Below are 20,845 nucleotides of genomic sequence, written 5' to 3'. Positions count from 1 at the left end.
CCTCCACATTCCTCTTTTCATATGTTACCATAAATGTTGTCATCCTTTGTTCTTTTTCCAGCCTTACCACATCTTCCCCTGCATTTCTACTTCTTTCTCAGAGGTGTGTGCCTTAGTGTCTGCACTGTAACTCTGAGTCATCATAATAAGTCTGCTCCCATTCCCTTTGCCGGTTGTCGTTGTACTGCCTACGCTGCATCACTCTCCCTCTCCCTCTGTGTCTCCAGTTCTGTCTCATGCTCTCTGTTGATGGCACAGCACAGTTGAACTCACTAGGGCTGCAACTGTTGATTCTTTTCATTGTTAATTAAATTTGACAATTAGTTGTTTGGTCTACAAATGTCAGAAAATGGAGAAAAAGAACAATCAGTATTTCCCAAAAGCCAAGAAGACGTCCTAAAATGTCTTGTTTTGTCCACAACCCAAAGATATTCAGTTTAGTGTCATAGAGGAGTTAAGAAACGAGGAAATATTCACATTTAAGGAGCTGGAATCTGAGATTTTTTACTTACTTTTTTCTTAAAAAATACTCAAACCAATTCATCGCTGTGAAAACTAGCTGTTTAATCAATTAGGTGTTGCAGTGCTATAACTTAAATGGGCAATGTCTTTGAGACAATGACTTGTAAGAGTGATTTGTGATTTGTAAGAGTTTTTTAAAGCAACATTATGTAGAAATTGCCATTTTGTGTGATTTAGTCTCTGAGTGCAACAACACTGTCGTGAATACAAGAGGGTGGAGTGGCTGAGACAGGGACAGCATTCACCCTATTAGAAGACACTGTACCATCAACATGATTCTGAAGCTGTTATTTAAGGTGAAAAAGTTACATAATGTTCACTTACTAGCTTTCAGAAGTTTCAGCTGCATCTCCCGGTCTCCGTCAGCGGATAAAGCTCGGTCTGGTGTCATCATGTGACATGCGACATTCTTCTTTGATCCTTCTCCCTTCCTCCACTGACAGCTGGGTGGATCGATGGACGCTGGGGTCAGTTTTCTATTGATGTTCTCACAGAACAGCCAACTAAGGGAGTCCCGTTGAGATGTTCCTGGTGGTCCCCACTGATTTAGCTGTATCAGTCTCTGTGTCCAAATCGGCTTGTGTGTCTCCTCTTCCCCTCCTTAGGACAAAGAATGAATAAATACTTCATTCTTTTACAGTCTGCAGTGCACTACTTATAATAAGACATGAGACAGTTTATTTTCATTGTAGGCGCACAACAAAATTATGTTTGGTAACTCTCAGATACAAGCAGAAATAAAAGCACACTTTGAAAACGATAAGTATGATAGTATGATGATATAAAATAAATAAAGGTACTTGAATGAGGCAGGTTACTGTGATGCAATCAATGCAGTATTAAAAGGTATTATACAACAAATTGTATCAATAAAAGACACTTAACGCATGGAAGGTGAATCGTAACAGAGCTACTGTATATAAAATGGATTGCATGACGAGTGAGGTACTTACTTCCAGGATACAGTACATCCACCCATCCATTACCAGCTACTAAGACCTGGGCCACGTTATTCAGCTGCAATATTATTTTGCATTCTGTTCCATTGTTTAATGTTTGAACTAATCATAGAGGACCATGCTTTAGTGTTGTAACTCAATTGCTGCAAATCATGTGTAGCTTAGCAACACAGCCACTTAAACATTATAAATGTGAACATGAAAGCATTCATGCATTAATGCATACAGTAACAAGTGTGGGTTTTCAGAAAACCAATCCTGAAACACAATCAATATCCAATTATGCAAACTGTGAAATAAAGCAGTAAAGTTCATAGCCTATTTCATTTAAGAAGAAAAAAGAGCTGATTTGTAAAAGTTTCAAGTAGAAACCCTCTATCTAATTTACACCACAGCACATGAATAAACAGTTTTGGCAACTTTATAAATATATATATTTACATTCAGTTACATTACCATGCAGTAATTTACTTAACTTTTCCCCAAAATAAAACATGACACATTCACATTGCCTAGAAGTTTTTTCAAATGTCAGCATGCAGGTTTTCACACTTCCATACAGTCAATATCTTGCCAGTTGAAAGTTGAAATAAAAACAGTACTTAAAGTTTACCTCAATGTCAGTGAGGAGTGTCTTTTAGTGTCTTTTGTCCATCTTTATTTAAAGACTCGCCCCAGAAAATTTAAGTGCGCCACATGGAAGTGTGCGCGTTTTGTTGTCATTTACGGCGGACGTTAGTCGTCTGATGCGAATGCCTGTCAAAAATTAGCACAAAATATACCTTCGCTCTTTTATCATACTGCACTATTTTTAGCACGAAAAGTCAGAATTTTCAAAACATAATAAAAAACCCACGAAAACAGCAAACAGGCATAGATATGGATCAAAAACAGAGCTAGACGGATGACGTGTGCGTAAAGGTCCTTCGGACTTCCGGGTGTGCATAAACAGACGGCAAGCGGCATTTCCTCTCTGTAAAGATGTGAGTTTCTAGCTTGTTTTTGTGTAATTTATCCCTGAATATATACGATATTTATTAGCCAGCATCGCTGTGCTAATAACGCTCATGTTGTCCTCTTCATTAGGTCTAAAGTAACGTTTAAAATCACCCTGACGTCGGACCCCCGGCTCCCATACAAAGTGTGAGTAACGTTACACTGACAGCTCATCATTTACAGCTTCACCGTTACACCCTGACACCTTTCAATGTCTCAACCATTCACTTTACATTTTATCTTACTGCTATCGCACATTTCGGCACTGATACTGTTGTGGAAAGCTCTGTTGATGTATGTAACCGGAGCCACTTCAAAATGTGTTCAGGGAGAGAACATCTGTCAGTGTACAGCTGTGAGTCACATGCTCAAGTCACAGCAGCCTTAAGTAATGATACATCACCATTACCTTTAACTTTTTATACAGCTAACAGTTTATACAGCTAGCTTTGCAGCTTATTGTGATTTATGTTAGGAAGTAAATGGACCTGGCAGCCTACTCTCTCTGATTAATGAAAACAATGCCACTTTGTCATTCAGCTCATTTATATAAAAGAAAATAACTGCCACAAATTAGCTTCACTTTTAGTAGATGTCCTCAGATCAGAGCAGAAATTACAAGGAGTAGACCGTTTATCAGTTTCTTTTTTTTTTCTTTCAGTCAGATTTCTGATAAAATAAACTAATTTAAAAATGTGCTACTTTGGCTCTAATGCCGCATCCTCTCACACAATGTCCCGTCCACAACACTATCTGATTGATAACACGTCACAGTAAATAGCCTGAAACACTGAATAATCTGAATCTGCAGTGAATCTGAAGTGAATGAATAAATGTAGTGGAGAGAAAGTATAAAGAAGCAGAAAATGGAAATACTCAAATAAAGTACCTCAAAATTGTACTTAAGAACAGTACTTGAATAAATTGTACTTAGGTGTATTTCATCTCTTGTGCAAGACAGCGACAGCGTCAAAAGTGGCATGTTAAAGTTCATTGTTCAGCAGTTTAAACTCTCTCAGTGAGGCTATGAGCTACACATTTTCTCTAGTTAGATTAACAAGTTATTACTGTGACATGCATTTGGTGTTAGCAGGCTGGCGGTAAAATCACAGACAGTAATAACTTTACTTAAGGGCTATTCCTTTATGCGCAGGACCAGTGATTTATAGGAGTGGCACTGTTTGCACACCATAATCCATGTCTGCTGTGTTTCATCACACTAGAGCACAGACGTGTTTAAAGACATATGATTTATATATAATTTGCGTCAGAAACAGTTTTTCCACCAAAAAGAGGAAAGTAAAACGGAACATGTAAAAGAAAGCATACATCTTAAAATGACATTCTATTTACTTACTCTACCTTATTCCCTATCTATTTATTGTGTGTACTGTGTTTTTGTACTGTGCCAGTATGCAAGCTGCTGAAAACAATTGCCCCTGGTGGTATTAATAAAGTTGTCTGAGTCTGATTTCCTCTTCTTCCACTGCTGGCTTCAGATTACCACTCCAGAATAGCCTTTTAAACTAGCTGTGCTTGTGATGTCATAAAGTTGTGCTTGTACATGTCTTCAACTCAGTTTTAAGGTGAGCACAAACAAAGTTTTCCCTTTTGAGCAGATGAATTTGAAAACTGCCTTTTAGTGTCAAACTCTGCACATACTGTACATCACACTGGTCAAATAACAACTGAATTGCTTTAAACCGATTGTTGTCACTCCAGATTAGGTCAATTTACTTTGAAGATTCACAACTATTTTCAGGTTACCACTTACAGCAATGTGTATGTGGTCCAAAGAAGTGGAGCCGCTTTTATGCACTAACCTTTTGTACAGTATAAAGAAACTGTCACACCAAACTTAAAATATCTGGCAATTAAAGTGTGAACTCCAAAAACTTGCCAAAGGGCAGAAAATCTTCTTGATCTATATCTTTAGGAGCCGCTGTGTGATTGACCATACATAGTGTTCTTGAGGCAGCTGTGACTTTAATAAGGTATCGATTTATTTTCAGTAATAAATTCATTCTAAATGTGGACTAGATATGTTCTTATGGTGAATTTGTGTACAATTCAAAAATTAATTTGAGTAGTATTTAATGGTGTGCATAACTAAGGCTTTAATTATTTAGTTTTTTTTAATCATACCTTGAAATGAGCTACTGTACTATTTTAGAGAGGAATTATGTTCTGTTCACAATTTTTCTTCAAAAGCACAAAAACAGTAGCAAAATAAATAATGCTAAAATAACCCAGTGATACACCCACTTAAAAAGCTACTTATTTTGCATTATGTTTGGATTGACATGTTTTGGATCCCTTTAATTTCTATCTTTGTCCTGTGCACAGTGCTAGAGAGAGCCATGTTGGTGCAGGCAACAGCATATCTGCCATAGGTCAAACCGATATTAACTAGAGTGATGAAAATCAGACACAAAATATCAATTTAACTTTTGAAAAAAATGCATAATGCATGGTCAAATTTCCCTGCAGGGAAACATGGAATTCTGATTTGAGCCACCCCAATAAATTGTTGCATATTGAGGACATGCAGACTTTTCTCGCCTTTAGTGTTGACAGCGATTCGAGTCTCTAATGAGGTCAGACAAGGTCTCGCTGTAACTGCTAATGTCTTAACATGAACAGAGAGATTATAATGATAGTAAATGAGGCATCGTATCAAGTCTGGCAGAGGAGTGAACCTGGGCACGCCACCTGTCTTTTCAGCCTTCTTTCATAATCACCAGCTACATTCAAACAAGTTCGCACTCACTGTCAGTTAAGATAGTCAGGTGGTCTTATAATCTGACAAGCTTTCACTCTCACTCATCATGCTGAATGCTCTTCTCCCTGCTTCTCACTGCTGTACTGACTATGTCCATTGATTTTGCCCTCAATCACCTCAGCTCCTTTTGCATTTCCTTACTTGGAGATTGCATCTCTAACCTTGTTGTTTTTATAATCTCGCATCTCAACAAAATAACCCTGGGGGGCGGGGAGGGGGGATCGGTTCCACTTTTACGCTGAAAAAGCTGCACTGCGGCATTCATTGGGGAAGCATCCAACTGGAAGTGTACAACTATTCATGCCGTAAATGGTTTTTTATCCTCTGACAGAAACAACTCTAAAAGAAGTAACGTTACACTCAATTGAGCCCCGTGAGGAAATGTTCCTTTTGTTCTTTTCTCCATGGAAGTCAAAATGAACAGTCAGCTACAGACTGGCAGCACGTCTGGAGCTGTTAAGCTGTAAGGACTTGCTTTACAACAGTTTAGCAGCCAAGGTACTTGTCGATCAAAGCTCAGGCCAATAGGCTACGAGGTGATATTTAACGGTGTGCTATCCCTGCTTCAAAAGTAAAACGTGGGGGAATGAAAGAAAGTCTGGCTTTTGTGGTGTTTTAAAAAATCTGTTCAATGCTTTGTTTTGTTACAGACTAAGTGTCCCTGATAGCACACCATTCACAGCAGTTTTGAAGTTCGCAGCTGAGGAGGTAAGTTTAACACTATACTTTAAATAAGTAGTCACCAACAGAGAGTGAAACCAACTATAGTCCAAGTCTTTTGATATCAGCTTCATGTGGGACTACACTGCACCAGTTGCATTTAGCCTTAACATCCTGTAGTTGCATTAATGGATGTTCGGTACATGTGTAAGTACGTCTGAGTTCATTTACGAATGTTGTCACAATTGCACATTTTTTCCCCCGGAGAGCACTGACAAGTTTATTTTTCATCTACTCAAGTTTCACAATTCTTCTTTAAACCTTTTTTAACTTATTTATTATTCAACATAAATTTAAAAAAAGCTTAAAAAGGTGGTTTGTATGGATGAAGAGGCTGGACAAATACAATTGCAGACAAGGTTAAAATAACCAGAGTAAAAAAGCATGTGTACTGGTATAAAAACTCTGAAGATAATAGTCTTCCCCCTGCAGAGATCACATATGGATATACTAAAGCAGGGTTCTTTAATCCTGCGCCTCGTGGCCCCCTGCACTGCATGTTTTCGATGTTTCTCTGCTCCAACTCATATAAATGGGTCGTTATCAGGCTTCAGCAGAACTTGATGATGAGCTGATCATTCGATTCAGGGGCCCTCAGGAGCAGGATTGAAAAACACTGTGCCAGCAGATGTTAATGTACTGAACTTTCTCTCAGAAAACACACACTTTCCTTATCAGGAAAGTTTGTTTATTTGTTTATGATGAGAAAAGAGCAGCAGCCAATAAAGAAACTTTCAAATATCAATATCAGTATTGCCCTTAAAAAACTAGTATTGGTCAGGCTCTTGCCTTTATATCACCTGCATAGTTTACTAATCAGGCAAATCTTGTATCAGCAATCACACATGACTGTTATTTAACTAGAATTCAGTCAGTACTATATTTTTAAGAAGCGGGATGCTTATATATTCATCAATACAGCTACACAGGCCATTAGTATAAAAAAATATTGAAATATTGATACATATAGCCTTTCTGAGAATTTGGTTTCAATTCTTTTACTCAATATTTTTTTGCAGTATCCATACAAAATAACAAGCTGCATTTTTTCACTCTCCTCTCCGACAGCGAGTTGACTCATGCACAGCTGCAGGGCCCACATAGCCCCACCACCTCCAGATGTAAATTAATTAGATGCTGCTTTTCTTAAAACACAGTAGACAGGACTTGTAATATTATCTTAGAAATAGTTTTTCGGTGGTGTTGAACACGGCATCAAATATCGAAGTCAGAAATCTGAGTGCCATGACAACACAGCAGGCCATTTTTCACCCATTAGTCTGCAGTCAGTAAAATGTCAAACGATGTAAACAATGCACATCACAATTTCCCAGAGCCCAAAATGATGCCTTCATGTTGCTTCTTTTGTTCAAAACCCAAATACTCTTCATTAACGATGATTAATGACAAAGAAAAGCAGCAAATCCAAATGTTTAAGAGGCTGGAACCAGCGACTTTTCTGCCTCTTTTTGCTTGAAACAAGACTGAAAGGAGTATTTAATTATGAAAATCATTGGCAATTAATTTTCTTTCAATCAACTAATCTACTAATCTAATGCAGCTCTACTTGCATGTCACGCACACCTCACTCACACAACTGTGACCTCTTTATTCAGGTTCCAAGTCTATTTTCCTCTATTTTATGCACCTTAATGCACCACAGTACTGTGGCTGAACACATAGTGACGGAGGACTGGAGCAGCTGATGATGAGGTGCTGATGTGCCGCTCTTAGCATGTAGAAAGGGTGTTAAGTTGCTTCTATTACAAAACACCATACTGACAGAACATAATCATCAGGTCTGACTTTATACAGTTAAGTCTTGGCTGCTTCATGAAGCCAACAGAGTGAGCCCGCTGAGTTGGATTTTGTTAATCATTTATTAAAACGAAAAAAAAAAAATTAAAAAGTCGACTGTTTAACACAGTATCAACCTGGGAATAGTCTTATTTTGCCAAAGGCTTACATAGCAAAGTGGTTTGTAGAATTAACTGTAATTAGTTACAGCCAATTTTGACCTGAAATTAAACTGGGGTGTATTTTAAGCCTCCTTCTTAAGTGTAGTCGATGTGTTGGACAGAGAGAAAACACAAGATGAATTCAAAGCCAACAGATTCAAACCCAGGGATGTGGAGGAACTGGCGTTCTCACCGTAATCCCTCATAACCTGCATTTTATCCAGCAATTTTATGCTACATGAAACAAAGATCACTACTTCCTGATGTGAACTGAATTTCATATGTGATACCTGGCAGCAGTTTGGTGAGCAGCACTTTTTTCAAACCTTATCTCCCCGGCGACAGACTGCTCCCTCCCTCCAGCCCGTTCACCGCAAATCTCAGCGAGCGCACATCCTCTTCTGTCGAACCCTGAAGTAGGACATGTATTGTGACCATGCTGAGTGATTTTCTTCCAGAAATTCAAGCGTGGCTATCTTTGCCTCAGGCTCTCTCCTAACTGTTCGCATGAGTGTGTGTGTGTGTGTGTGTGTGCGTGTGCGTGTGTGGAAGTCTGAATTTGTGTGAAAACCCATGTGTGTCTGTCAAGCGTAACAGTTGGCAGACAAAAGAGTGAAAAGAAAACACACTACACAGCGTTTTCTTTTTGCTTGTTTCACCAAGTTTGTTTCGGATGCTCCTATTTTGAAGTTGTCACCCGACAAAGTCAGTGAATATCATTGCGCTGACTCGGTGGGTGAAGCTTTCTTTCTTGATGATTTATTTAAACTGTGTCTTCAGGCCAAGTGGAATTGGAGCCCTGATTATTCAACCAAAATATTTTGATGATGTGAAAATATATGAAATGTCAAACGGTAGCCTCTGTTTTGAGTTCCTCTAATGGGGATCTGAGTGTGATCATTTTTCTCTGCTTCATTTTCCTTCACAGTTCAAAGTGCCATCAGCAACCAGTGCAATTATAACAAATGGTGAGTTTGGCAAACTGCGTGCTAAAGTGGCATGTTTACCAGCTTGACAGCTCTGAAGAGCGATCTCACTTCAGAGAGCGTGTCATTCTTTTACGCACCATATGTTGTGACAGATGTGTTTGGAAACTCAGCCGAGTTTCCAAACCTCAAAAACCAGAACAGAAGATCTGAAGCTCTAACTAAATGATGCTGGAAATAAGTTGACGAATGAAAAAAATACTGTCAAGTCACATAATGATCAATGAAAGCTCTGTACAAACCTACAAATTGTCACTTCAAAGTCCTGTCATATTCATTTGCACATTTGTACGTATTACAGCCGAGTGTCAAAATGTTTTACTTGAAGCAACATTATGTAACTTTTTCACCTTAAAATAACAGCTTCAGAATCATGTTGATGCTACAGTGTCTTGTAACAGGATGAATGGTGTCTCTGTCTCTATCACTTGTTTCTGCACTGTGTAACTTCAGTGAGAGGGTCGGATCACAGCGTTACATACATGTTTACTTTAAGATACTTCAAGTTTTCAACACATAATATTGTTATGATGTAATGAGTTTTGTTTGTAGTAGCGCCTACATTACGTCTGACAAGTTGTTACAGACCTAGGACAGCGGCGTCGCATTCAGAAACTGTGGGGGGGCGCCGAATTGTACAAAATGCCAATTTATACTAAATGTTGCTTTAAAATCTACAAAATGTCTGACACACTGCCAAATCCAAGTGGAATAACTTGGTTCATTTGTAATGAGAAAACTTGTTTGCCCTGTTTTCTAGAGTGAGACTGGAGAAACAAACCTTAAATGTTGTCCAAGATTTTACTTTCTGGTGTTAGTTCATTGCAACGTCCTGTCCTTGGAGTGGCTGAGACAGAGACACCATTCACCCTGTTACAAGACACTGTGCCATCAAAATTATATTGAAGCTGTTATTGTAAGGTAAAAAGTTCAATAATGTTGCTTTAAATGTATGAGGATTTATACGTTACACAAGCACCAATGTGGAACACGTTGCGAGTTAATTGATTTCTTTTGAGTCCATTTCCTGAGGTTTCAAAGGAGAAAACTGCTGTTTCTTTCACTTTAAAGAAGCCGTGTTGAACCCACACAGTACAAGCAGTACTCTGTTTCTGCTTTTAATGCTGCTTTAGAGACGTCAAGTAATCTGTGGCCTCTATTTTCTGTATTGACGCCCAACAGAAACTAAAAGAACACTGATCCCACTTAAGTCAGCCTACTTAAATCCACTTACACACATTGGCCTATCATTTTTTAAGTTTTATAGCCACATTAGAGGCAAGAAAGTTAGGTAATTACAGCCTTGATACAGCAGAAATCGTTATCAATGGTCATTATTATCTCATAATTCAGTTTAAAGATGATTATTTGAGTTGATTTCTTCACTTGAAACATGAGTATTAAGACTGAAATTAAACTAAATTTAAGCAGTTTTAACTCAACAAACAACCACCCATCAGAAAAGAGTTGCAGTCTACCACCCAAGAGGTGCATGTCTAAAATAACCCTGAGAATGTCAGATGTAAACAATATTCAGCTGGTTTCATCCTCGTGCAGAACACTTGTAACCGCTGTCACAGTAATCACCAGAACAAATTACATTAAAATGGTCTTTGTGGCTGTTAGTGGGGAAATTGTGGGCTCATTGTTGTTCCCCATAATTAGACTGAGCAGCGCCACATAAAAACTGATGATGTTTTTGTTTACCTCTGCCTTGTTAGGAAATTGAGGGAACATTCACAATCAGTATGCCGGATGCATTTCCACACGCGCTGCCACTTAGTCAGAAAAGGATGGCATTTTTACGCTGGTGTGGGAAAGTTTCTGACATATGAGCGCTGCCAAATAACACCGAGATGAGATTTGTGACAGCCATATCAAACACGAGTTTTAGTTGCATCAGTGCAGAATTAGTGGCTTTTCTGTTATTATTCCAGATGGAATTGCCTGCTGCTGAGGCACGCTTTGATTTTTGTCGCCTAGTGCAACATTATTGCGGACAAACTGGCAATATTGTTAATTATCTTTCCTCGTTTCTGTGCTGCTCATTTGCATGACAATCTTTCCGCTCCTCAATGTGATGTTTTGTTTTTTCATGCTTGCCTTGCAGACGGAATAGGAATCAACCCTGCCCAGACAGCAGGTGAGTTGTTCTGTTGTTTTGTAGTCCATGTCTTAGATAATCTGTTAAAAGCTACTTTTTCCACAAAAAACACATTTTCAAATGACATTTTAGGTGTTCTTAACCCTCCACAAAAGCCACTCTTCATGATGTAACATGCTGTTTTTCCTTCCATTTAAATGTTTTAAGGTGCTGGGCAGCATAATAGACCTTGGTGCTTTCTTTTAAGCACTTTGCCACTTGTCATTCGCCTTCATCCGAGCATTCATTACCCAAGGCATTAATACAGAACTTGAATAAATCATGTTTCATAATGCACTTTGGTAATGCTGGTGGCATTGTGTTAATAGTCGAAAAAATTAATTTGTCAAAGCCCCCAGAAGCAGAGACTTCTGTGGGTGGTTCCACAAGGCAACGTAAGGCTCTGTATGAAAAGATTTATGGTGATGAGACAAATCAATCTGCGGTCAAGCAGTTCCAGCTAATATAATCAATATATAACTCCATAACTCTATAACTTTGAACAGTAGAATTAAATAGGTGTTATGATGCAAAGCAAGGACAATTGATTAAGATTGTAAAGGAGAGAAATGTATGATAAGTACAGAGGAAAAAACGATAGACGATATTGTAGATTTGTAATGTGCACTGATGCTGACATAGGCCTTAGTTCATACCACCCAAGGCGAGGATTGAACTTGTCTACTAAAGCCTGGTGTCACCCAGCCTCATCTTTTCTCTCTCTGCACTCTGAATTGTCTTGCAAAGTGGAAATGCCAAGTTATTTTTTTTTTTTAGAAGTGCTGAAGTGAGAGACCAGGCAGCATCATGAGCCTGGTAGTGTTGAAAATCCTTCTCCTTAGGGTAAAAGCTGTTTCCCACCAGTGCAATGCGATAATGTCATCATTGTCGTATGGCCTGGCTCAGGTAAAACCTTGCAGAGAACAACTGCCCTACAATATTTTTTTATCTATTTTGACAGTCGGTCATAACCGAAAAAGAACAAATAAAGACATCATGGAATAAATAACAATTCCTTTAAAAACAGTTTAAGCAAAGCCACTTTTTTAATAGAACAGTTTAAAACAGTAGTCCAACAGCAAGTTAAATGAATCTAGGAAATGTTGACGGTGATACTGTGTCCACGCAGTGTGAAGACTCAGCAAAGGCATGGGGCACACATCAGACGTCCAGATGTCAGTAGTAAAGCTGATTGCCTGCACGTCTTTCAGCCTACAGGAAATGTTTGTAAATTGTTCAACCCACAGAAGTCCCTGTTAAACAATTTATACATATATTTTTTGGTGGAGAATCAGAGTTAAATAATAGTTGTGTTGGAGAATAGTAGCCCTGGTCAAAGTAAGAGTTGAGTCGCTACAATAATCCTAACTAAACTGCCATCTTTGTGCTGGAGCAGCCCTCGCACTTGTTTGTATGCAAATTGTGTTTACTCATTCATGAATAAAGATGCGGCGCCCTGAAAGGCAGGGATTTAATGTTAAATTAATTTTAAAAATGACCTCTGCCTGGAGGCGAACCAGAGCGTTTTAGTCAGAAATCACTTAACTATACATTCCAACATTATTGTGGTGAGTCACTTTTCCTCCGTGTCAGCCTCTGTGGCGTTTTCCCTGAGGTTCATACTGAATGTGTATCCCACCTCTTCTTATGTAAGTCATCATCCTCAACAAAGAGGGGTAACGGATCACCGGCTTTTCTGCATAGAGAAGAATAACGCGACGCCCGCTTTGACTGAAGGCAAAGATTTGGTCTTTTCTGCTAAGAAAGGAAAGCGTGGTGGGCATTTGCACTGGCTTTTTATCTGCGTAACGTTCGTGCTGTGTGCTGCCAAGAATAGCCTCAGTTCAGACACCTCTGTCAGACTGCCTTTTTTCACCCAATGCAGCCACTCTGCCTCATGTTCACAGCGTTGAGTACACGGTAGAAATTGAGTCGATGTAATTTTACAATCACTCTGTCTCCACACATCTTTATAAGCCCAGTGTTATATACCTTTCCTGTGGCATATCACCAGTACACTTACGTTGAGGATTTTGGTTGATGATTGCTGAGTGAATGAATAAATTGGTTCCATAATGCGGCGTTATAAATTATTCAAATGAGCTCACTATGTGTGAGATCCCGAAAATCCACCTGATGTCTGAACAACAGGCCACTGCAGAGGGAAAGATGGTGTGAAAAAAAGGCGTCAGGAAATTATTTTATCTCTCGGTTCAGACGTGTTTGACCTTGTTTTGAAATCTTAACAATGCGAATATCTGTGCAACCACCCAACTTGTCCGCATCTTTATTAATGATATAGATATATATCTTCTATCTTTATATTCAAGGCTGGGTTTAAATCGACTGTTTCAAATCGCTCCTCATGTGAATGATCCACACATATTAAAGATACGATCGATCTTTAATAATTTAATATATGTGTCTTTTTCCATTTAGCAAGTAGATCTCTGAAGGTCACACGCCAAACAGCCAAAATAGTCATCATTCACAACTATGCTGAGTCTCTACTGCGTTTTGGTGTCATATACGAGTTTGGCACTTTTGTCCTCTGCTGTCTGCCTGTGCTGGGGTTTCACAAACACAGCACAGGGACGGGGACTTCAAAGTGCATTCAAGTGCACTCCTTAAACTCAGACATCTAAACCTGAATGGCCACAAAGGTTGTTTAAAATGGGAAAGTTACAATCATTTTTCTTTTGTTGAAATGCATAGGCCTACATTGGTCATTACTGTCTTGTTTTTTCACTGAAGCAATTTTACTAATTAGATGCAAAATCATCTCAACCCACCTTATATCCCAACCATTTTCCTAAAGGCAGATGTAAACCACAAATCTCTGAAACCATTAAATTGAATTCTGAAAGTAATCATACATTTTTTTTCAATTATGCACCAGGTTAGAGGGTTTCTGGCAGTGGCGCCCCCAAGGGGGGGTCAGGGGTGACCATGGCCCCCCTGATACAGTTGTTAATATGCTTCTATCTGATATTTAACATTGGGTCCTGTTATTTACAGCAAAACAATGATGACAATAAGATGAAAATGAGAAATGCATACCCAGCGAGCCAAATTTGACCAACCGCTTTTTGCTAGCCACCCCAAGATTTTCAGTGGCCCCTTCTGCCCCCCTATAAGACAATCCTGGGGCACCCCTGGTTCCCTGTACAATTCACAGCTTTAGTTCTCTCAGAATTTCTTTCATATCCAGGAATAATTGCTTTTGTAACTGAAATATCCCTACCTGGATCGATATTAAGGTATTAAGAATAACTATAATATGTTATAACAATAACCAATCATTTTGCTGGTAGTCCCTTTTGCTTATGTTGGTCATATAGAGGCATCAGTATTAAATCAAGAATGTTTCAAAACCAGTTAAAAGTTCCTTGTCTGAGAGTAGAAATAGTCTCTTTTAAGACTTAAGTCCAAGTTTCCTCCCAGCTGGTGAGTTGACAGGTTGTTTGCAGCATATCAGCTTTATTGACAGTAAAACCCCTTATTAACCACCACAGATTATAAACTGTGATCTTTTATGTGGCGCTCTGTCCTGTGTTTGCAGGGAACGTGTTTCTAAAACACGGCTCAGAGCTTCGCATCATTCCCAGAGACAGAGTGGGAGGACAAGGAGACTGACGCTGCGTTTCCTCTTCGACGGCTAAATGACTCACCCCCGGCAGACACGTATAACACTTGAGACCCAGGAAACACCTCGGCGTGTGTCATATTTATTTTCTGGCCCGTAACTGACAGTGACTCACATGAGGATTTGTATATTTAAACTTGACGATGACATGCTCTCACACTTGCATGCTCACTGCTTCTTCATTCTCAGTCAAGTTTTTTTTTTTTCTCCTCTAAGTGTAGTTGCATCAAAAGATTGGAGTGACATCAAGCGTACCCGGAGGTACTGAGTAATTAATACACGCAAACACAGCAGCGGCATCCTGGGAAATATCTCATTTCAAGTTAAACAAACAACTGAGTCAACAGCTAGAGCTTTTGTATCTTTGTAAATGACAATAAACTATCAGTATGACTAACAACAACGCATCCCTGTTTGCAATGTTTGTCTTTATAACCCTTATGAATGTGGTAATGTGAGAGGTGATTTCAAAAAACATGTACAACCTGCTTTTAAGGATCATTGTTACAGTAAATGGCCGTCAATATGCAGGTAAAATGTCTGTTCACGTTAGATTTATTTTTTTTCATGTCGGACAAATTGTCAGATGAATAAAGTTGGATCATGGATCTGTACTAAACTTGTGTTATGGACCATATTTTAGCTAAGTAAGGAAATATTCATCCGTCAAACTGTGCAGGGATGTGGATCTTTGCTGCCCTCTGTCAGGGTACATTTTAACATCAGCTTGTACTCACCCTAAAGCCTTTCCTCTGTATTTCAAGCCATGTATCATGCCTCATCGTCACACAATAAATATAGAAAGATTAGCTTGAGGAATATTAACTTTTCAATATGCACTGCTAGCTTAAAGGTGCACTATGTAGATTAACAAACTAAATAAACAACTCAAGTACAACTAAATTTCATAGGGTTTATATTTGGCGGACCCTGCCACCTTTCCAGCATATTGTTATGGAAACAATCAATATTTTTGAGTTTATATTATTACCTCATTAATATTGTAAATATTCAAATTCTGAGTGTGAATTTCTTTCATTTCTTCAAAACACAATCAGGACCAGACCAGTAGTTTCTTCTGAAATGTGCTTTTATTGTTTCTCTGACTGATAAATGGGGGAAAGCGGTTCTTATCTCCTCCACATTAATCATTATCATCTGAGAAGGTCTGAATCATTTGTTTCTGAATTGGTTCTCTTTCTCCTCCCTCGCAAAGCAAGAAATGCACGCTCGGTAAAGAAAAAAAAAATAGGCTGGAGAGAATAATGGAGCGTGCATGCTTTAATACACAAGAGAAAGCACACCGTTGTGCCTCACCATCCATTAGGATGCAGACTCAGAAGGAGGGAGGGGGGGAGGGTGCCATCACAAATGGATTTTCTCATTTATTTTAATCAAAGTCACTGCTGGGCACATTCGCCAGAAATTTACTTCTGAAATGGGTAAACGACCACAGAGTGCAGTGGAGGCAGATGATGTTGCATTGTTGGCCTAAAAATGCGTAATTACTGCAGCTATTTGACAAACAATAGATATTTAAAATCACTATCTGGTTGAAATGGCCACTCTTGATCCAAAAAATCTTTTTAGGTCAATGGCTGATGGTTGTTTTCAGGCCGGCATAAATATTTGAATGCAGACTGAGTACAAGCAAGAAGATAAAACATGGATTCATTAAAAAGAAGGAAATGAGCTCATCTCATCACATCCTCTGATTTTGCGCTCTTTTAGGCGTGAAATTAAAATTTCACACTTAAACAAAAACGAGTGCTGCGGTTCAATCTTGACGAGCAACGAGGTAGAAAGATGCTTCATAATCACATTTCAGGTTGAGCTCTCGGTCCTGAGCACACTGGAGGATGAGCAGTCTGCACAGCCAGACCTGGATGCCTGGATGAAGTCCTGACTGGGACTCACACAAGAGGAGAATTTCTTCTGATCCAACAGCTGATCAGCTGCAGCACCATTCCAGGCCTCAGCAGGTCCATCATGGCTCCCAGGAAACATCTTTTCAGGCAGCTTCCAGGGAGACTAATGATAAAACTGTCGTCTGCTGGCTCTGCTGAGTCTGTCTGAGTCTCTGCATCAACTGTGGGAGTCTTAGTTCATGAGTTCAGACAATGCACAGAGAACGTGAGTGTAGCTGTGAGGTGATTCAACATTTGTGATGATAAATGGAGGGAAAAAAAGATGCTTTAGTACTGATCAATTGGGCTGCATTTAAGTGAGCGTGGTAAGGGCTGTCCTCCACTGCTCTCAACCCTTCTGTATTTGTCTTAATAATCACCAGCTCTCCTCAAAGTGCAGCAGTGTGGGTGGATGTGTCCCCCCGCACAGCCTCAGGTATTTTAACATGCACTGTGAGATACTGTGTTTAAATATTACTTTGGTCAAAGTGAAAGTCATCCATATGAATACAACTTGAGTAAAGCTCTGAAAGTATCTGATGTTAAAGTACCAAAAGTTATTTTCTGGCAATAACTTAAGTATCAGAAGCAGAATTATAAGAAAGTTATACATATATTTACATGCATGTATATACTAAACACTGACTGACCGACTGATTATCGGCCTGGCTGATTATCAGATCCAATATTCAGCGTTTTTCTGATTATTTTTTTTTATATGATTGAGATGAGACCAGCCACCTAAATACACCTGGTTTTTGTGAACCACAGTGTGAACCAGAGGCCACCTGTTGAAACACTTGCTCAGTTTGTGGCTTTACTCAAATTGATTGATTTGATGCTTCAATATTTGGCTTTATTTATAAACGGTGTCTAATGACACCAGGAAATGATCTTGGGGGACTTGGATTACACAAGACTAGCTGCATGGAGCCATTTCATGTTTTCTTTCGGTTGTTTTTTTTACGTTTCAGTGGTTTAGGAGAACGCTGAAATGCTGATTCGCTGTGAAGCTCCAGAAATGATTTGTCGACTACAAAACTTCACCTGCATTTCCATCGGCATGGAGGTGAGAACATGATGACTACCTCTTTCATTTTTGGGTGAACTCTTACTTTAAGACGGTTAAAGAACAGTTTGAAGACGACAGGACATGCAGAGAAACGGGAAGCGAGCTGCTGACATGAGAATGACACAGTGCTGTTGACTGATCGAAGCAGGTGCACATGCAGCTGTGCGTGTGTGAGCAAAAGATAGAGGAATCAAGGCCTGCTTGCTTTAAAATTGTTTTTCCCATGGACTCCTCCGTCTTCTTTGTGCCCCCGCTGCTTTATAAATGACATGTTGAGCGTGCTCTTTGGCCTCCCATTAAAGGTGGGCAATCTAAAATGAGATCTGCTGGTCCTCCACAGACGCAGCGCAGATAAGACCAGCGCCACAGGTCAGTGAGCTAGATAAAGAAATAGGGAACAGGGGAATGGAAACAGCCCTCCTCTGACAGCCCATCCAACTCATTTTCAATCCGTTCTCACACGTCCGTCACTCAAGCATGTGCAGCACTTCACAGGTCCATTTGTGTGTGCAAAACGGTGTCTCAAATGAGCTGGAACCTCAAGTCACCACTAGCACACAGCCAGGTGGTATCACACCTTAAGGAGACTGGTAAATGTAGAGAAGCCATGTGAGGCTCCTCTTTAAGATTATTTAATTATATGAGTGACCTAATTCTGCCCCCTTCTGTCTTAAAATTAGAATGGCAGCTGGAGGAAAAGCCAATGGAGGCGCACATACAACACTGGACTGCTTTGATTTCAGGATCTTGTAGCTCTTTCTCTGCAGAACATCAACTAGGAATTTATCTTGACTGAGTATACAGTAGATATTTAGGCACAAAGCTTATTTAGACATGCTGCAATTCATCTTCTTTGCCGCTGATGCTCTTTCAAATATTAAAATACACACAAACCCATGTTTTATCACTCTAATAAAGTCTTTATACAAATGTTTGCATTGTTTAAGATGCTTAAAAGCATACGATGCAGGGTTTGTTGGTTGCTGTTTGTTAACACAAGATTCAAAGGTGCAGTGAGCGATTCTGGAGAAGGATAGTTGATGGTCGAGTCTCATTCCCAGGTCGTCAAATACTGTCGCTTTGTGAAGCAGAACTTAACGCATGTCACAAACACAGCAAAATACTAAGGAAATAAGAGGATACAGGAGAGGAGAGGTTCTCTGCAGACACACACTGCCACACACTTCTAGTGGGTCATAAGTGGTGATTAAGAAAGATTGTTTTTGTTTCAGTTCTTTGGGTATTTTTCCTTCCTCTAATAATTTAAGTTTTGATATAACATAACTTTTACTGTAATAAATAAATGATGTCAAATGCAAATTAATTTGTGACTTCCTTGTATTTTGATATCCAATCAACATGTACAGTACAGTAAATGATACGAAAGCCCATTTCCATCAGTTAAAGCTTGATTAAAAACATGATGGTTTCTATTGATCGCCCAGAAAACCTGATGCTGGCCCAAAAAAAACAGTATTGTGTAAAAAGAATATAAAGTTTTTATATATATAAAAGGTTTCATTGATTTGAGCTGCTAAGTGTTGGTTTGTATTTGCTCGTAGAACACAAAGTTGAATTCCCACACATAAAACTCACCTCTGCACCACCTTGCACCCCACCCTCTCTGCAGGACATCCACCACCGCAGAGTCCACAGAGGAGCCTGCTCTATAATCAAGGACTCCACTCACCCCCAGTGCAGACTTTTCATACTTGTGCCCTCTGGTAGGAGGTACACAAGTGTGAAATGCAGGAGCTCCAGACAAAAGAGAGTGTTTCTATCAGAAAGATCAACAGATCGAACCCACTGCCCCTTGTACTTTTTATATTTTTCAAACTTTTAACCTGCGATTTGCTCTATAAACAGCATATATAGTGGATGGCAATGGAAGATTCCAATTGTACAGGGAAACTTGTTTCTTTAACTGTGCATAAGACCATGGTCACTTTTGACCTGACTAGTGTTTTTTATTGAAATGAGAATGTTAATATTTCAGGTCAATTTGAAGACTGCCAACGGTTTGCATGATCTACATTTTTACCCTAATGCAGCGTGGGATGCTGGTCTGGTCTTGGTCCTGACATGTTCTCATTTTAGGTGGTATTGACTACAACCCTGCCTGCCCACATGTAATATATAAGACAACTTGCAGACAAAAAACATCCACATAGACACCTCATATTCACTCCCTCTTACCGCCTTGCTCTTTTCCTGCTACTGCTGTTTTTCTGATGGCTTTTTTAAGACTCTAAAATTACATCTAAGAGCTGAATGTCACCTTTTAGTTTATTGAATGAATCACCCTTTATGCATCTGGAGAGCCTTTTTTTAGTTTTCGTAGTGCACAGACCTTCCTTTTGTGATTCGACTGTTCACCTTGGTTACAAGCACCCGGGGCTCTTCTTAGTTTATAGCAGATATTGTCGAGCTACTCGACACGTGTAGCCTGCTGTTCCAGTTTTGTACTGATGTATCTGAACCTATGAACTTATTAAGCAGCACTGACAAGATGTACGACGGCAACTTCAGCTCACATTATGTAGCTTAAGGTTAATGTCTTCTTCAACAGAGGCCGATGATCCACAACAATGGATTACAATAAACTGCTAATTCATTGGATGTACTCCAGCTTGCATCAAATGAGAAGAATGTGCTGCGAGTTTACAGCATCTGTATGTTTTTCAACCACAGAAGAGAAACTGAAGAAGTTTTCAAAGCGTTGGAAAGTCGCCTCACTAAACAGTTTTCTCCTTTGAGTTAAAGTGGTCTCCTAAATCTGCTGAGGCACTCCTAGAGCTAATCTTTTATAATCCGCTCTTTCTTTGTGTCCTCTCTCTCTGTGCACTAACTTTCTCTACTAATGTTTTTTAAGGGCTGGTGGGAGAAGTAATAATAAACCGCTTGGAGAGTGTGTTTTAAGGACAGCCACGGGCTGAGTTTAGCTTGTTTGTGCTGCATCCACAATGCCCGGTCGAAAGAGAAAGAGTAAAGACTTAGGAGCTCTACTTTTACCAACAACAGCTCATTTTCTCTCAGTGATGGCATGCCGTGTGTGGAGGGATATGCTGTAGAGCTTTACTTTCTAGCGCTGTCTTGTTGTGCTGTCTTCTTTTGCTGAAATATCTCGACTTCTAAAGTTATTGAACATTCATGG

The 20,845-nt window shown here is 39.4% G+C and overlaps 1 protein-coding gene across 1 annotated transcript; it reads left to right on the top strand.

Moving 5' to 3' along the window:
- Positions 1–2,364: 2,364 nt before the first annotated feature.
- ufm1 (ubiquitin-fold modifier 1) lies at positions 2,365–15,331 on the top strand. The gene is made up of 6 exons (XM_084373716.1): positions 2,365–2,464; positions 2,568–2,624; positions 5,910–5,967; positions 8,866–8,905; positions 11,034–11,066; positions 14,629–15,331. Coding segments are annotated over exons 1-6 (264 nt in total). The 5' UTR covers positions 2,365–2,462; the 3' UTR covers positions 14,703–15,331.
- The last annotated feature ends 5,514 nt before the right edge of the window (positions 15,332–20,845 follow it).

This window comes from Pagrus pagrus (genome assembly GCF_965226575.1).
Source record: "Pagrus pagrus genome assembly, chromosome: 14".
NCBI lineage: Eukaryota > Metazoa > Chordata > Actinopteri > Spariformes > Sparidae > Pagrus > Pagrus pagrus.
The sequence above is the reverse complement of the archived record's forward strand: the minus strand, read 5'-3'. Positions and strand labels throughout refer to the sequence as shown.